Below are 14,565 nucleotides of genomic sequence, written 5' to 3' on the forward strand. Positions count from 1 at the left end.
GCAGGAATGAACAGGGCAGTGCAAAGTAATGGAACAGAAGGACCCAAACAGGCTCAAGTATATATAAGAATTTAGTTTATAAGAAAGAGATTTTAAGTCAGTGTGAAAGGGCAGATTATTCAATAAAGATAAATGGCATTAAGATAACTGGCTTCCGCGGAGCAACTAAGCCCGTGCACCACAACTACTGAGCCTACGTGCCACAACTACTGAAGCCTGCATGCCTAAAGCCCGTGCTCCGCAACAAGAGAAGCCACCACAATGAGAAGCCTGCGCACCGCAATGAAGAGTAGCCCCCGCTCGCCGCAACTAGAGAAAGCCCTCGCACAGAAACGAAGACCCAACACGCCAAAAATAAATAAATAAATAGAATTCAAATAAAACATTTTGCTATCTAATTAGCAAATAATTTTAAAAGTTCAGCGTTAACTGTTATAGTACAGGGGGAAAAACCCACAATCATGTAATAATGGCAGAGTGTAAATTAGTACGTTTCTGAGCAACAACTTGACAAAATGTATCTAAAAACCGTCCACTGCTTTTGAAAGAGCAATCCCATTTTCAGCAATTAAAGAAGTGACTGTGGATGTATGAAGGCCTTTTGTCACAAAGACATTCATCACAGTGTTGCTCATAACAATGAAACACCAGAGACAACATGACTATCTAACAACAGACAACTGTTTCTCTTCCTACAATGTCACACAATAGAATCCCACATATATTTAATTATATATTTATTTCTTTTGATAAAAGATTGGAAAGATATACTCTAAAATGTTAACAGGGACTACCCTGGTGGTGCAGTGGATAAGACTCTATGCTCCCAATGCAGGGGGCCCGGGTTCAATCCCTGGTCAGGGAACCAGATCCCACATGCATGCTGCAACTAAGACCCAGTGCAACCAAATAAATAAGTAAAATGTTAACAGTGGTTATCTGCTTTCTTCTTCCTTATTTTTGCATATCTGTGTGTCTAGGGGAAAAAAAATCTATTTTTTTGTAAAAAGAATAAAAGTTATATTAAAACACTTATCATTATTGGAAACTTTTATATTGTAAAGTGACTTTTTAATTTACATATTAATTCATTTAAAAATAATAAGAATATTACATTTTTTGTGTGAAAAATAACTTGTGTTTTCCAAAACAAGCAATGACAAGAACAGCACCGTTTTACGTTTTTGTGAATCTCTTTAAGGTCTGGATTAGTAGAAGATAGCTGGATTCTTACATCTGCTTCTGTATCCAGTCTGTTGCAATATATTGTTTAGTTGAAGCATATGAAGAAACTCCAGCTTCTGAGACATAAGTTGTTTGAGGAGTTTCTTAAAAGTCTTTTTGGATAGTCTTTTTAGATATTATACTAAAATTTTTCTTTAAGGAGTTTGTAAAGTGACTTTTTGAAGAGCTGTTCCAAGTCTGTATCTGACTAGGATAAATTCAGTGCATTTTCCTTCAGTTTTCACTGCCTTAGTCCCGTTTGCTAGACAAGCAATACCATGGCTAAAGCAAGGTGTTTCTCACAGGTGCCTCTACCTGGCAGACTGTTTTAGTTTTCCCCATTCACTGAGAAATCGACAAATTCCAGGTGATTCAGACCCTGAAGGGAGGTAGGGGCAGGAACAGTCATAGTGGGTGAAACTACACAGGAGTGATTGATTCAAAGAAGTATGGACACCAGGCTAGACTGATTTGACTATATCACCAACCAGAAATTAATGCCCCAAAGGTATTATCATTCCAAAGAACAAAAACATCTTATGATGAATCTAGCGACTGTCATACAGAGTGAAGTAAGTCAGAAAGAGAAAAACAAATACCGTTTATTAACGCATATATGTGGAACCTAGAAAAATGGTACTGGTTTGCAGGGCAGAAATTGAGACACAGACGTAGAGAACAAACGTATGGACTCCAAGGGGGGAAAGTGGCGAGAGGTGGTGGTGGTGTCATGAATTGGGAGATTGGGATTGACATATATACACTAATATGTATAAAATGGATAACTAAAAAGAACCTGCTGTATAAAAAATAAATAAAATAAAATTCAAAAAACAAATAGTGACCAGGGCTTCCCTGGTGGCACAGTGGTTGAGAGTCCGCCTACCGATGCAGGGGACGGGGGTGGGTTCATGCCCCGGTCCGGGAAGATCCCACGTGCTGTGGAGCGGCTGGGCCGGTGAGCCATGGCCGCTGGGCCTGCGCACCCGGAGCCTGTGTTCCACAACGGGAGAGGCCACAACAGTGAGAGGCCCGCGTAACGCAAAAAAAAAAAAAAAAAAGATTCTATGGAAAACTTTTCAAGTTACTTGGAGGTAATCAAGATGATGTCATTATTTGTTATAGAGCAGGAACTAACACACCATTGTAAAGCAATTATACCCCAATAAAGATATTTAAAAAAAAAAGATGATGTCATTAGAAAATATTTGAATTTTAATGTCAATACCCTAAATTGATATCTTTGGAATATAAAAACCAAATCTAGAAAGCAAAGAAGAAAAAAAAAAACCTTAAGATTGTGAGGCCCTGCATTATTTTATGTACTGAAACAACATTAAGACTAGGGAAAAAATGTATAATGGAATGAGTGGTAGGAGTTAAGTTTCAAAGTTAGTATATAAAACACTTATCACCTATCAATAAAAATACTCATAGAAATCCCTTACATTACCAGTGAAGTTCAAAAATACCATCTCTCAGTACGTCCCACAGTACCAGCCTAACCTCCCACACTTCAACATCGCTTTTTCTTTTGCTGAGCTCCAGATGAAAAGCAAGTAGCAGTAGGGACTTCGCTACTGCCTTCCAATGCAGGGGATGAGGGTTCGATCCCTGGCCAAGGAACTAAGATCCCACTTGCTGCGGGGCAACTACAGAGCCCGCCGCGCCCTACAGCCCACGCGCCACAAGTAGGGAGAAGCCTGCGTGCCGCAACTAAGACCCAACGCAGCCAAATAAATAATAAATAAATAAATATTTTAAAAAAAGAAAGAAAAGCAAGTAGCAATAAACACAACTGTCAGGCTCAGTATGAGGGGCCTCGGGGACTTGAGGCAGACCAGCGGGGAAAGAGAATGTCTTCACCTCAGGTCCACTTAGGGGCCTGTGTTCACTGACTGAATGACAGGCAGAAGTGCCCTTGCTATTCACCAGTATTTTTTTTTCCTTTTTCTTGCTTTTGTTTTTCTCTTGGCAGAGCAAGTAGCAGAATTTGCAGGAATTAAATACATGTGTGACAAGGATGCCTCGTATGTGAAATGTCATACAGTTTCTCTCCCACTCGCTGCGGCGGTCAGGGCGGTGGGCTCCTCACTTCATTCACCCACACTGACCAAGAGCCGGCACTGTAGTCTGGGAAACTGACCTTAGCTGCAGGATACGACTAACTGGTCTAAGGATAATCCTATTTCTCTTGCCTGCCAGCGACTGGTTCAGGAGGAGGCATGGGAATCAATTCTGACCAGGAAGTTGCTGGAAGATTCTAGGAAAGTTTTGCTGTGCTCTTAAAAAAGAGCCACAGGAAGTCAGTTTCTCTTCCTCCTACCAGATGAGAATGTGGAGGCAGGTAGCCCCAACTGCTACTGGCAGCCACCCTACAACCCTGAGGGGGAGAAGCAGACCGTTGAGGACAAGAGGATGCAGAGAGAGAAGATTTGGGTTCTTGATGCCATTGCTGAGCTGCTGAATCAACTAACCCTGAAGTCTTTCCTACCCAGAGAATGCCTGCTCTGTGAACTAAAACATTTTCTTACCGTTCAAGCTACAGTTGGGTACCTAATATCTGCAGCTGAAAGTATCCTAAACAGATACATTACCAGTAGAATAGATAGAACCAGTCCAGAACCCCTACAGTGATGCACTCAAATTCTGATATGAGAATATAATTTCTTAGAGGACAAATAACAACACTGGCTTGGGAAAGATGTGTCATGTCAATATAGAAAGACTCCACAGGAGATAGAAATCGAGCTCCCTCTCTCGTTCCATCAGAAGCCTTTAGACAGAGGGCTTTTGTCAGTGTGGGGATAATTACCTGACTGAGGTGGACTGCGGTTCTGCAAATAGAACTTATATCCTTCTGGGGCTTTGGTTTCAAAAACACCTTCTGCCACTTCACTGAGTGGCCACTCCAGCTTCCTGGCGTTGCTGACAGCCTGGCTAGAAGCGAGCGTGATACCCTATGGCAAACAACAGTATCACCCAAGTGCGTAATCACAACAGATCTTTTATAGAAGATAATGAAGCAAAACCCCACTGCTTTTACATCAAATCACCTAAGATTTAATTGGCATTCAAAATTTTCTGCTAGTAATTCTGAAGTAGGTTTTGGACATTTTTCTCCCATAAAGATTCCAAACTTTGTGAATTGTAGGACAGAAACACAAATGCCGGAGAAAGTTGATTCATTTAATACCAAAGATAATCTCTCCTCACTTTCGAGATCTGGTCAGAGAAGTCTTGATCTTACCCTTGGCTCGCCAGCTACTCATTTAAAATGTTCTCTTTTTAATTTTGCTTTTTAAACCAAAATACATAAACCAACTATCGAGGCATCCTTTATTTAAATTAATCAAAATGCCTAAGAATGCACACTATGCCTCCCGATATGCCCGGCCTCGTTTCTAGCCTGGACTGCAGATCAGCCTCTCTCTGCCTCCAGTCTTATCAATCCATCACCCACTCTGCAGCCGGAGTAAACTTTCTGAAACCCACCCTACAGTCTATTCTCAAGACGGCAACCCCATGCTGTTGTTCCTCTGCTTAAAACCCTTGATGGCTCTTCATTTCGCTCAGGGATGGCTTACGATGGCCTGAAAGGGCCAAGACAATCTGACCCACGTCATTTCTGAGCCCCTCTCCTCCCTGTCTCCCCTGGCTCTATTCGAGCCATGCTGGCCTCCTCACGTTTTCTAAAACGTGCCAGGCGCTGAGGGCTTTTGCACTGGCTGTTTCCTAGCTGAAATGCTCTTCCCCGAGATATCCACACGGCTAACTCCCTTATCTCCAAGACTTTGCTCAGATGTCACCTCCTCTCGGAAACCTGCTCTCAACGCCCCACTTAAAATTAAAACTGGGGGCTTCCCTGGTGGCGCAAAATAAATAAATAAATAAAACTGGTCATTTGCCCCATACTCCCAACCCCCCTTATCCTGCTCTGTTCTTACCCCATTACAATAATCACCTTTAAAATATTCAATAACATATATTACATTATATTATATTATTTATTTATTCATTCATTGAAATTTATTTTTTTATTTATTATTATTTATTTTTTTTGCGGTATGCAGGCCTCTCACTGTTGTGGCCTCTCCCGTTGCAGAGCACAGGCTCAGCGGCCATGGCTCACGGGCCCAGCCACTCCACGGCACGTGGGATCCTCCCAGACCGGGGCACGAACCCGTGTCCCCTGCATCGGCAGGCAGACTCCCAACCACTGCGCCACCAGGGAAGCCCCACTGAAATTTATTATTTGTTGTCTGTCAGGCCCTGGGCCCCCTCCCCTACCAGGCACAGTATTCTGTTTTGTTCACCACTTATCCAAAGTTCGTGGAACAGTGCCTGGCACATAGCAGGCACTCAATAATAAATAATTTAGTACATAGGTCATTTCACATATTTGTTAACATATACATAAACTAAACTCCTAGAAGTGAAACTGCAAGGTCAAAGGGTAAAGGCGCTAATTATTTTGATACTGCCAAACTTGAGGCTGCACCACTTCACACTCTTATTAGCAATGCACGAGTGTGACAGTTTTCCCACATCCTTCCTCACAGTGTGTTATCACACCTTTTGATTTTTGCCAATCTGATAGGTGACAAATGGCAGCTCGGAAGTTGAACATCTTTTTCAATGTTTAAGAGACTTCCTCTTCTTTTCACTATACAGGGGTTCTTTATACATATGGAAGTTCTATTTAACCTGTTTTTCTTTGTGTTCCATGAACTGAGGAGCAGCACAGAAGGAACCTTTCATCAGGGCTCTCTTACTACCAAAGTCTCCTGGGAAGACCCACAGTGGAGCCACCAAGCTGTTCTCCACCTACATGGCTTCTAGTACCTGCAGGCCCACTGATCAACATTTGACCTGAGCCGATTAAATGTTTATGGCACCAAGATGGTTTTGCTCTTTTTTTTTCTCCCTGATTTAAATTTGGAGAGTAAAGAAAAGAAAGATAAGGAGAAACACAGAGACCCTCATATACACTCAATCACCAAATTCTATGAACTCTACCTCTGACATCTCTCAAATCCATCCTCTCCCTCCCTCCCCCACTACTGCCACGTTTGTTAGTTACGGAACTGCAGGTTGCTGTGTATCCTGTGTGCTGGTGGCCTCACTTCCAGTCCTGCTCCCTGCCAACCCAACCTCCCTGCTCTAGCCACGGATTCTTGTACATGGCAAATACTGCATCATTCCCCTGCTTAAAAGCGGCTCCACTCTGCTTTCAGAATAAAGGCTGAACGTCCTGATATATGATGTGGCCCCTGCTCGCTCCTCCAGCCTCAACTCTACCCACTCCCTTCTTCACACACTAAGCTCCAGCCAGAGTGAGTCACTCACAGGTCTCTGAGCATCACGCTCCCTCTCACCTCCAGGCCTGTGCACATGCTGAGGACAACCATCTCACCCTCCCACCCTGCCCCCCTCACCCTGCTCAGACGTCACTTCTGGGAAGCCGTCCCTGAACTCTCATCTGTCTGAGCATAGGCTGGAAATTCCTCCTGTGTGTTCCCACATTCCCCTGTTCTTATCCCTATCTTAGAACTTATCACACGGTATTCTCGTTGTCTCTTTACCTGTTTCCCCCATCAGACAGGAAACTGCTTAGGCCAGGGAACATGCTCTAAATGGTATCCCCAGGACCTAACAAGGTACATGGCATAGAGCAAGTCACAATAAATATCTGTTAAATGAATAAATTAGTGAGAGGCATGGAGAGTGAGAAAGAGAAATTTATTAATATGTTATATCTGAGCAGTCCTTTCCATTTACAAAACACTTTTATATATATCTGGTCCTACAAACTTCCATCTAGGTACCATTATTTTAACATGAGTTAACAGGAATAGCGAGATCAAATGAGCAAAATAACATCTAGCATGAGGTAGAGTTGCTCAGTAGATTCTGGGGAAGAATCAGTTACTCCTCTCTTGCTATGTATTTGGGCCCAGTGACATTCCCTCTCGCACACAGTAACTGCTCAGCAAATGACAGATACTATTACTATAACAGGTGCACAATAACTTGAATTCTTGAATGCATTAATGAATGCAGTGCATGCAATGATACCTTCTTTCTATCCTTAAAAACCTTCTCAGATTTTTCTCTGACTAGGACTGACTGCAATCGCTCACCCCAATCACAACTGTCCACTAGAGAGAAAATATTTCCCTGGATGGTGATGAGGACCTGATGAACCACTGACTCTGGCCCTTCCACCTCCCGAGATTCAGTCATTCCCTCAGGGGAGTCTTGTCTCCTTCAAACCTGTCTCTAAGTCTTGAGCTTGATTCTTAAATGGTGGGAGAACACATTTCATCCTGAGCCAGCTTGGAGACAGGGGCCCAAGCAGGTTTCTTGGTTTTGTTCTTTTTTAAATAGAAAATATCAAAAAACTAATCACTAAACTGCACCCCAAAGCCATCAATCAGTAGTCATCGTTATCTACAGCCGTATCAGTGACCTCTCTAAAAGGTACAGCCAAAAATCTGCTAGAACAAAATGATATTTACCATGAAGTCATTGCCAAGCTTGTAGCTGCCAATGCCGTAATTATAAGTCAGTTCTGCAACAAAATGATCATCCTCAGGTCCAAATCCCACCATTGTTTTACTCCATTTTCCATCATAAGGCCTAGAAAAATGAAAAAAAATGAACCCAGTGACCACAGACAAAACCTGCTTCAGGCTGCCCCCAAAGAACTATTGGGACAAAGAGGTGGGCAGTCCCTTCTCGTCCTCCAAGTACCCATAAGGATGAGATGACCTCAGCTGGTGCTAAGAGCAGCTGTGCACAGCGCTCATGGGCCCCATCACCGAAGGCTCAAAAGACCATTTGTCTGGCACTTACTTGAGGGAAAGATTCGTTTACCTTTTCTTTAAAGTAGGGAGCTGAATCCTATAGGGACAGTCGTCCCACCTGACCTTAACTCGTTTTTTGCCTACTTGTCAAGCATGCAATTCCCATCAGGCCTTGGAATTTCTCAGCTTGCCACGGTTACTAAGCTTAAGAGATACTCCGTAAGACACTGCTTCATCCACAGCATATACTTATTTGTGACCCTGAAGCTGCCTCCCTAATTTATTGCCTCCTTAATTTATTCTACTGCCTTCTACTCGCTTTGAGAAACTGCTTTCTGTTCTTCAGGGGTATTCAGAGACTAAAGAAGATTTTAAGAAACAAGGGGTCATACCCATTACAGGCAGCTTTGCAGCCTTCCTCAAATTCCTCATGCCGAAGAATCTGGTAAGGGAATGAGAATTAATGGCAAAGTTGTCCTAGTAGTACACACAGCACATTTAGCACAAACTGAAATGTCAAAACACAGACATTATTATTTGTAAGCTTTCTGTGTAAAACAAACAGAAGATAACGAGCTGTATACCTTTCCCAGGCTGGAAGTAGTAGAGGTAAGAAAGATCGGCTTGATACCAAGGGCCAGGCAACCAACCAAAGTTGTAAAATCTATTACATTTAGATCGGGAAGCAGCACTGGGTAGTGAAAAAAGTGTGGCCTTCACTTAGTAGCTGTGTAACTCTGAGAACAACATATTAGGATCTGAGTCTCCTAATATGTTGTGAAAATAGATAATTCATTAAAGCATTTGACACAGAACCTACTACACAGTAGGCTCTCAATGTGTCAGTTTCTGTTTTCCTTTTTGAGTCCCACAGCTACTGCTCCAGTTCAAGCTCCCATCACATCTCTCACAGACTATTTATTAGAAATCATCTTAGTGATCTCTTTCCTTAATACCACCATAAAATTAAGTCCCTAAAGCACAGCTCTGACCACACCACTGCCCTGTTCTAAAATGTAAGAGAGCTCCCCACTTTTTATGACATCAAATCCAAGTTCCTTAGCATACTATTCAAGATACTATCAGGGACTTCCCTGGCAGTCCAGTGGTTAGGACCCCATGCTCTCACTGCCAGGGCTGGGGTTCGATTCCTGGTCAGGGAACTAAGATCCCATAAGCCGTGTGGAGCAGCCAACAACAACAAAAAACCCCCCAAAACTAAAGGCACATAAAACTAGTGGTGCTTCCCAAACATATCTTAACTTTGCATTGGCTGTTCAGTTTTTCTAGTATACTCCTCCCTCTAATCTAGGTCTATGGATATCCCACCTATCTTTAGAGGTCACCTCAAGTACAAGGTCTCCATGAATTATTTCCTGAGGACCAGGTTAGAGTTAAAGCTCTCCTACTGTTGTACTTTTATAATAATGGTAGCTAACACTTACATAATACATACCATGTGTCAAATACTACACATATAATAATGCGTTTAATCTTTACAACCACCCTTATATCAATGAGGAAACACATTAAGAGAGAGCTCTGTGGTTTTCTATCATCAAATTTCAAGTACCGTTACCATCAGCAATGTACAATTCCCACCCCCATTCCAAGCCAGGAGATTTAATTGAGGACAGATACCAGGGTTATTTTCATCTTTGTCACCAAAGCCCAACACAGAACCATGAAGCGGGTGATGTTTTTTAAATGACTGATGAATTCAGGTAACTCCCTTTGCACTCCATGTCTCCTGCGGTGTCTCTACATTAAATCGCACTCTTGCACACTGTAAACGAAGAATGTCGCCTCCAACTCCATTTCTACAAGGACCAGGGCATCAGCTACTGCAGTGGCCCACCAACAGTGCACCTTGAAGGGAATTCAGGATGGAGAAAAACAAGAAGCATTCCATGCTTTGGATGCTGGCCCTAGATATTTAAGATGCATATCTAAGGAATAATTTCAATGAATCCAGAACCCATCTTCTGGGACTTCCCTGGTGGTGCAGTCGTTAAGAATCCGCCTGCCAATGCAGGGGACCACTTCCTGGTCCGGGAAGATCCCACGTGCCGTGGAGCAACTTAGCCCATGCGCCACAACTACTGAGCCTGCACTCTAGAGCCCCCGAGCCACAACTACTGAAGTCCACGTGCCTAGAGCCCATGCTCCACAACAAGACAAGCCACCGCCATGAGAAGCCCGCGCACTGCAGTGAAGAGTAGCCCCCACTGGCCGCAACTAGAGAAAGCCCGTGCTTAGCAACGAAGACCCAACGCAGCCAAAAATAAACAAACAAATTTATTTTTTAAAATCCCAAGTCAAAAAAAAAAAGAAAGAAGCATTAACTTGAGATGTCTGTTTCTGTGATTAGCAGTAATCTTTTGATGTTCAACTACGTGGTTTTGTTCCCCCCCCCCCCGAAAAAAACTCATATATATTCTAGCTCCGCCTTGCCTCTTCGGGGCAGTTCCTCAGAGCTATCTGAGAGGCTGTCTTCCAGGCTATAGTCCTCAGTAAGGTTCCCAAAAAGAACTTAACTCGAAAATTTTAGGTTGTGCATTTTTGTTTCAGTTGACAGCATCTAAAGTCCCTGCTTATCAGGAAGCTCCCCAATAGCTTCCACCAGCGCTTGCCACCCAAGTGATCTCTGCAGAATCACAGCCGCTCAGAGCTGGAGAGAGGCCACTTCCAGGTGTTGGAGACGAGGACACTTAGATCTGGACTATGGAGAGAAGAATTGGAGCACTCACCCGGAGGCTGAATATCCAAGAGACCATTCAAACCAGCAACAAGAGAAGCAGAACTCTGACTAATGCTGATATCTAAGCCGAAAGGCTCCAAACCAGAAGAGAGTCTTTGTTCACCGGAGGAGTATTATATATAACTTTTTATTTACTGCCTTTCCCACAAGGGCAGGAATAAACATTCGTGAATAAACTTAAATGAAAGGACATGTGTGGGCACACAATCGGCGACTAGTAAGTGTGACCCCCTTTCAAAGTCCATCTAACCCAAGCCACGACTCACGACTCTTCCTGAAGTTGAAAACCACAGAGCTAATGGGAAGTCTAGGGGCTAAGGTCGGACACCCGGGTTCCCGGTGAAATCCACATCACACCCTTTTCTCCCCTCCCTCGGCCATGTGGGGCTCAGCCTCCCGCGACCCCCTCGCGCGCCAACCCCTCTCCGCCCCGTCTCCACCTTCATTCCCAGGACATCACGATAGAAACACGCTGTCTGGAAGCGGTTTCCCACTTTGAACACGAAGTGCAGAGACCGTCGACTCGCCATGACCAGCCGTTAATCGTACAGCGCTGCGCCGCCCACAGAGGACGCCGGCGCGGTAGTGACGTCACTGATCGCCGCCGGCGCGCCTTCGTGACGCAGCTCACGGCGCAGGGGAAGATGGCGGTGCTGGGGGAGCGCGCGTGTTGGGCCACGCGACCGTTGTTGCCGGTGGTGCGGTCTTGGGAGCTCGATGCGCGGCGCTGGGTCCGGGCGCTGCGGCGCAGCCCCGTGAAAGTGGTGTTTCCATCAGGTCAGGTCGTGGAACGGAAGCCCGGTCCCGGGAAGCAGCCTCGGAAGGCGGCGGCAGAGTCCAGTCCCCGCGAGCAGCGACTGAAGCAGTCGCGTCAGGTGCCCCCATCCCAGACCCCCAGCACCTGGGAAGAGTCGGGGCTTCGCTATGATAAGGCTTTCCCTGGAGACAAAAGGCTGAGGTGATGTGTTCCTGAGGCTTGTCGAGTTTTCTCGTTTCTCTTTTCCTTCACAACGAGACCTTGACCTCTTTCCTCCCGTTGGAGGACTTCTTGAAGCACAACTCGCTGGGTTTTATTATGCACGGAGGGCAGGATAAGTGTCTAACAGTTCGTTTCTTTCCCTGCGAAGCTCTTCATGTCTGTTAGAACTAGATGTGTCTCCGTAACGAGGACGTTGGTAATTACCCGTCTTTTGCTTCCACCCACAGCAGTGTGATGACAGTAGTTAAGTCCAGGCAATTTCGGGAAAAACAAGGGAAGATCCTGTTGGAAGGTCGTAGGCTGATTGCAGATGCTCTCAAGGCTGGTGCTGTGCCCAAAGTTTTCTTCTTTAGCCGTCTGGAATACATAAAGGAGCTGCCCATTGAGAAGCTGAAAGATGTTAGCCTCATTAAGGTGAAATTTGAGGATATCAAGGATTGGTCCGACCTAGTAACACCACAAGGAATAATGGGTCAGTGGTTATCCAGTGTGTCTGTAGAAGTAGATACTTGGGATTATTTGTTCATATTTGTCTCAGGGCAACAAATTTTATTTAAACCAAATTCAAAATATTACTGTGCCTAACCTTTTCTTAAGACACCCAGAAAATTACAGTTCTCAAATCTGTGTATCTTGTATCTTCAGTGGAGACTCAGCCATTTTTTTGTCATTTGTGTTGTGGTTTTTTTTATAGTCTCTAGGGAATAATCAGTCTTCCTCAGACCTTATTTTTGGGGGGTCACTTCTTCAACCTTAAGTGTTCAATTAAAAATTTAGAAAATGTTGGGAATTCCTTGGTGGTCCAATGGTTAGGACTCGGTGCTTTCACTGCTGTGGGCCCAGGTTCGATGCCTGGTCGGGGAATTAAGATCCCGAAAGCCACGAGGCACAGCCAAAAACAAAAAAATTAAAATGTTTACCAAAAGATTTACCCTCTATTTCCACAAAACCTCTGCCAGTGTGGTAATACCTATATATTGTTGACCCCCTTATTCTAGAAGCAGGTCTGAGCGGTAAGCGGCAGTTTATCGCCGGGTTTAGCCTGTTGAGCAGGAAACCTTGTCTTCATTTGATTGAATCCAACTCAAGATTCTAATAGACTGTCTGTTAGCACTTAGAAAGTCTTTTTTCTAAATATGGAAAGACTAAAGTATACTTTTTTGACATTCAAGATATGAGAATCGAATGTGTGAGTGTAGAGATTTCTCTTGAATAGTAAGGGATAATTGGGGCAGGGAAGGCGTTTTCTTCAAGATTCTAATGTTTAGGCCAGGGCCTCTCATACCAGTTGTGCGTGCATATTCCCTGTAGTGGGCTCACTGTATAGCTATTAATTGGGGGCAGAAATTCTGGGGACAGTCTCTTGTTTCTGTAACCCAGCAAATCCTAGGAATCTGTGCCCCCGTGCCCAGAACTCTCCCATAGGGTGGGGACTTGGACTACTAAAGTCCTCCACTCAGTCTAAGTAACTGTGCTCTTATTAGCTATAGTTGTCCTTGGTAAGGACCCGGGTTTGATCTCTGGTCGAGGAACTAAGATCCCACAAGCCATGCAGTGAGGCCCAAAAAGAAAAAAAGAATAACTAGGTTACAGAATAATTTCATAGAGTGTGATTTTTTTTTTTTTTTTTAGGTAAAAGAAAAAGCACTTATATATGGATAGATGGACATACATGTAGGGAGATGCATGGAACAAGTTCTGAAAGGATACACTCCAAGGTTGAAAGCAGTTATGAGGGAGAGGAGGGCACTGAATTTCTCGATCAGAATGTTTTCACCTAGTATGTAATTAAGAATACACAAAGAATGATAAATAAATGAAAAGTCAAATTACTCCCCATGCCCACATCAGACAAATGAACCACATTTTTTGTTTCTTTAGGGATTTTTGCCAAACCTGACCACGTTAAGATGACATACCCAGAGACTCAGCTTCTCCACACACTACCCATATTGTTGATTTGTGACAAGCTCCGCGACCCTGGGAACCTGGGGACAATTCTGCGATCTGCTGCTGGCGTAGGCTGCAGCAAAGTGTTACTCACCAAAGGTAAGAGCACCTGTTACTGGGTGGATTAGGTGGCTGTTTGTAAGTGAGCTGGCTCTGTGGGCAGACATGTATGTATTTGAATCTTGGATTTGTCCCTTGGTAGCTATGTGTAAGCAGTATTCTGAATGTCAGTTTCCTCATCTGTAAAGTGGGCATAACAGAATCTACCTGGTAAGGTTGTTCTAAGGATTAAGTGAGATGATGAATATCAAGTACTTAGCACTGTGCCTGGCACACTCATTCACGTTGATTATCTTTAAAGTTATTTTGACACCTTCTACGTTATTAAAGAACTTAAAATTAATCAGGGAAGAAACAGATGCTGGTTTGAACGCTTGGTTGTCTCCTCTCGTCAGAAACGGGAATTAGTAGCCTTGGTTCCAAACAGACTTGCCTAACAGTTGGGACATGCCTGAAAGGGCTATTACAAGCCAGGGGGAGCGGGGAGGGAGAGGATCATTCATCAGAAACAGTCAAGCTACCATTTGGTGTAAACCGAAGTAGTCCCATTGCTGAGACTTGCCTGAATTGCTCCTGCTATAGCTCCTCCTGCCAGTCAGGCCTCGCTGGGATGCATCTGTCTGCTGGGATGAGTGAGGTGCGGGGTTACATCATCAGTACCCCACTCACCTGCCTCACTATTGAGACCTCGGAGAGCAGGTGTGGTCTGGGAATGCACCTGTATAATCCAGGCAGTGTGGTTTCCACATTGATGCTGGCGGATGGTGTGTGAGAGGGAGGGA

The 14,565-nt window shown here is 44.1% G+C and overlaps 2 protein-coding genes across 2 annotated transcripts in view; one reads left to right on the forward strand and one right to left on the reverse strand.

The window, feature by feature from the left end:
• Positions 1-11,329, reverse strand: part of GLOD4 (glyoxalase domain containing 4) — a 21,446-nt gene extending 10,117 nt beyond the window's left edge. The window contains exons 1-4 of the mRNA XM_007454238.1: positions 11,235-11,329; positions 8,426-8,475; positions 7,746-7,866; positions 4,040-4,184 (exon numbers count right to left, since the gene is read on the reverse strand). Coding sequence (XP_007454300.1) covers positions 4,040-4,184; positions 7,746-7,866; positions 8,426-8,475; positions 11,235-11,324 — 406 coding nt within the window. The 5' untranslated portion in view covers positions 11,325-11,329. The remainder of the gene's footprint in view (positions 1-4,039; positions 4,185-7,745; positions 7,867-8,425; positions 8,476-11,234) is intronic.
• A 109-nt stretch (positions 11,330-11,438) lies between these two features.
• MRM3 (mitochondrial rRNA methyltransferase 3) overlaps positions 11,439-14,565 on the forward strand; it is a 5,096-nt gene continuing 1,969 nt past the window's right edge. Inside the window, exons 1-3 of the mRNA XM_007454239.1 lie at positions 11,439-11,752; positions 12,001-12,245; positions 13,655-13,822. Of these exons, the coding sequence (XP_007454301.1) occupies positions 11,439-11,752; positions 12,001-12,245; positions 13,655-13,822 (727 nt within the window). The remainder of the gene's footprint in view (positions 11,753-12,000; positions 12,246-13,654; positions 13,823-14,565) is intronic.

Source organism: Lipotes vexillifer, unplaced genomic scaffold, assembly GCF_000442215.2.
Source record: "Lipotes vexillifer unplaced genomic scaffold, Lipotes_vexillifer_v1.1 scaffold680, whole genome shotgun sequence".
In the NCBI taxonomy this organism is placed as follows: domain Eukaryota; kingdom Metazoa; phylum Chordata; class Mammalia; order Artiodactyla; family Lipotidae; genus Lipotes; species Lipotes vexillifer.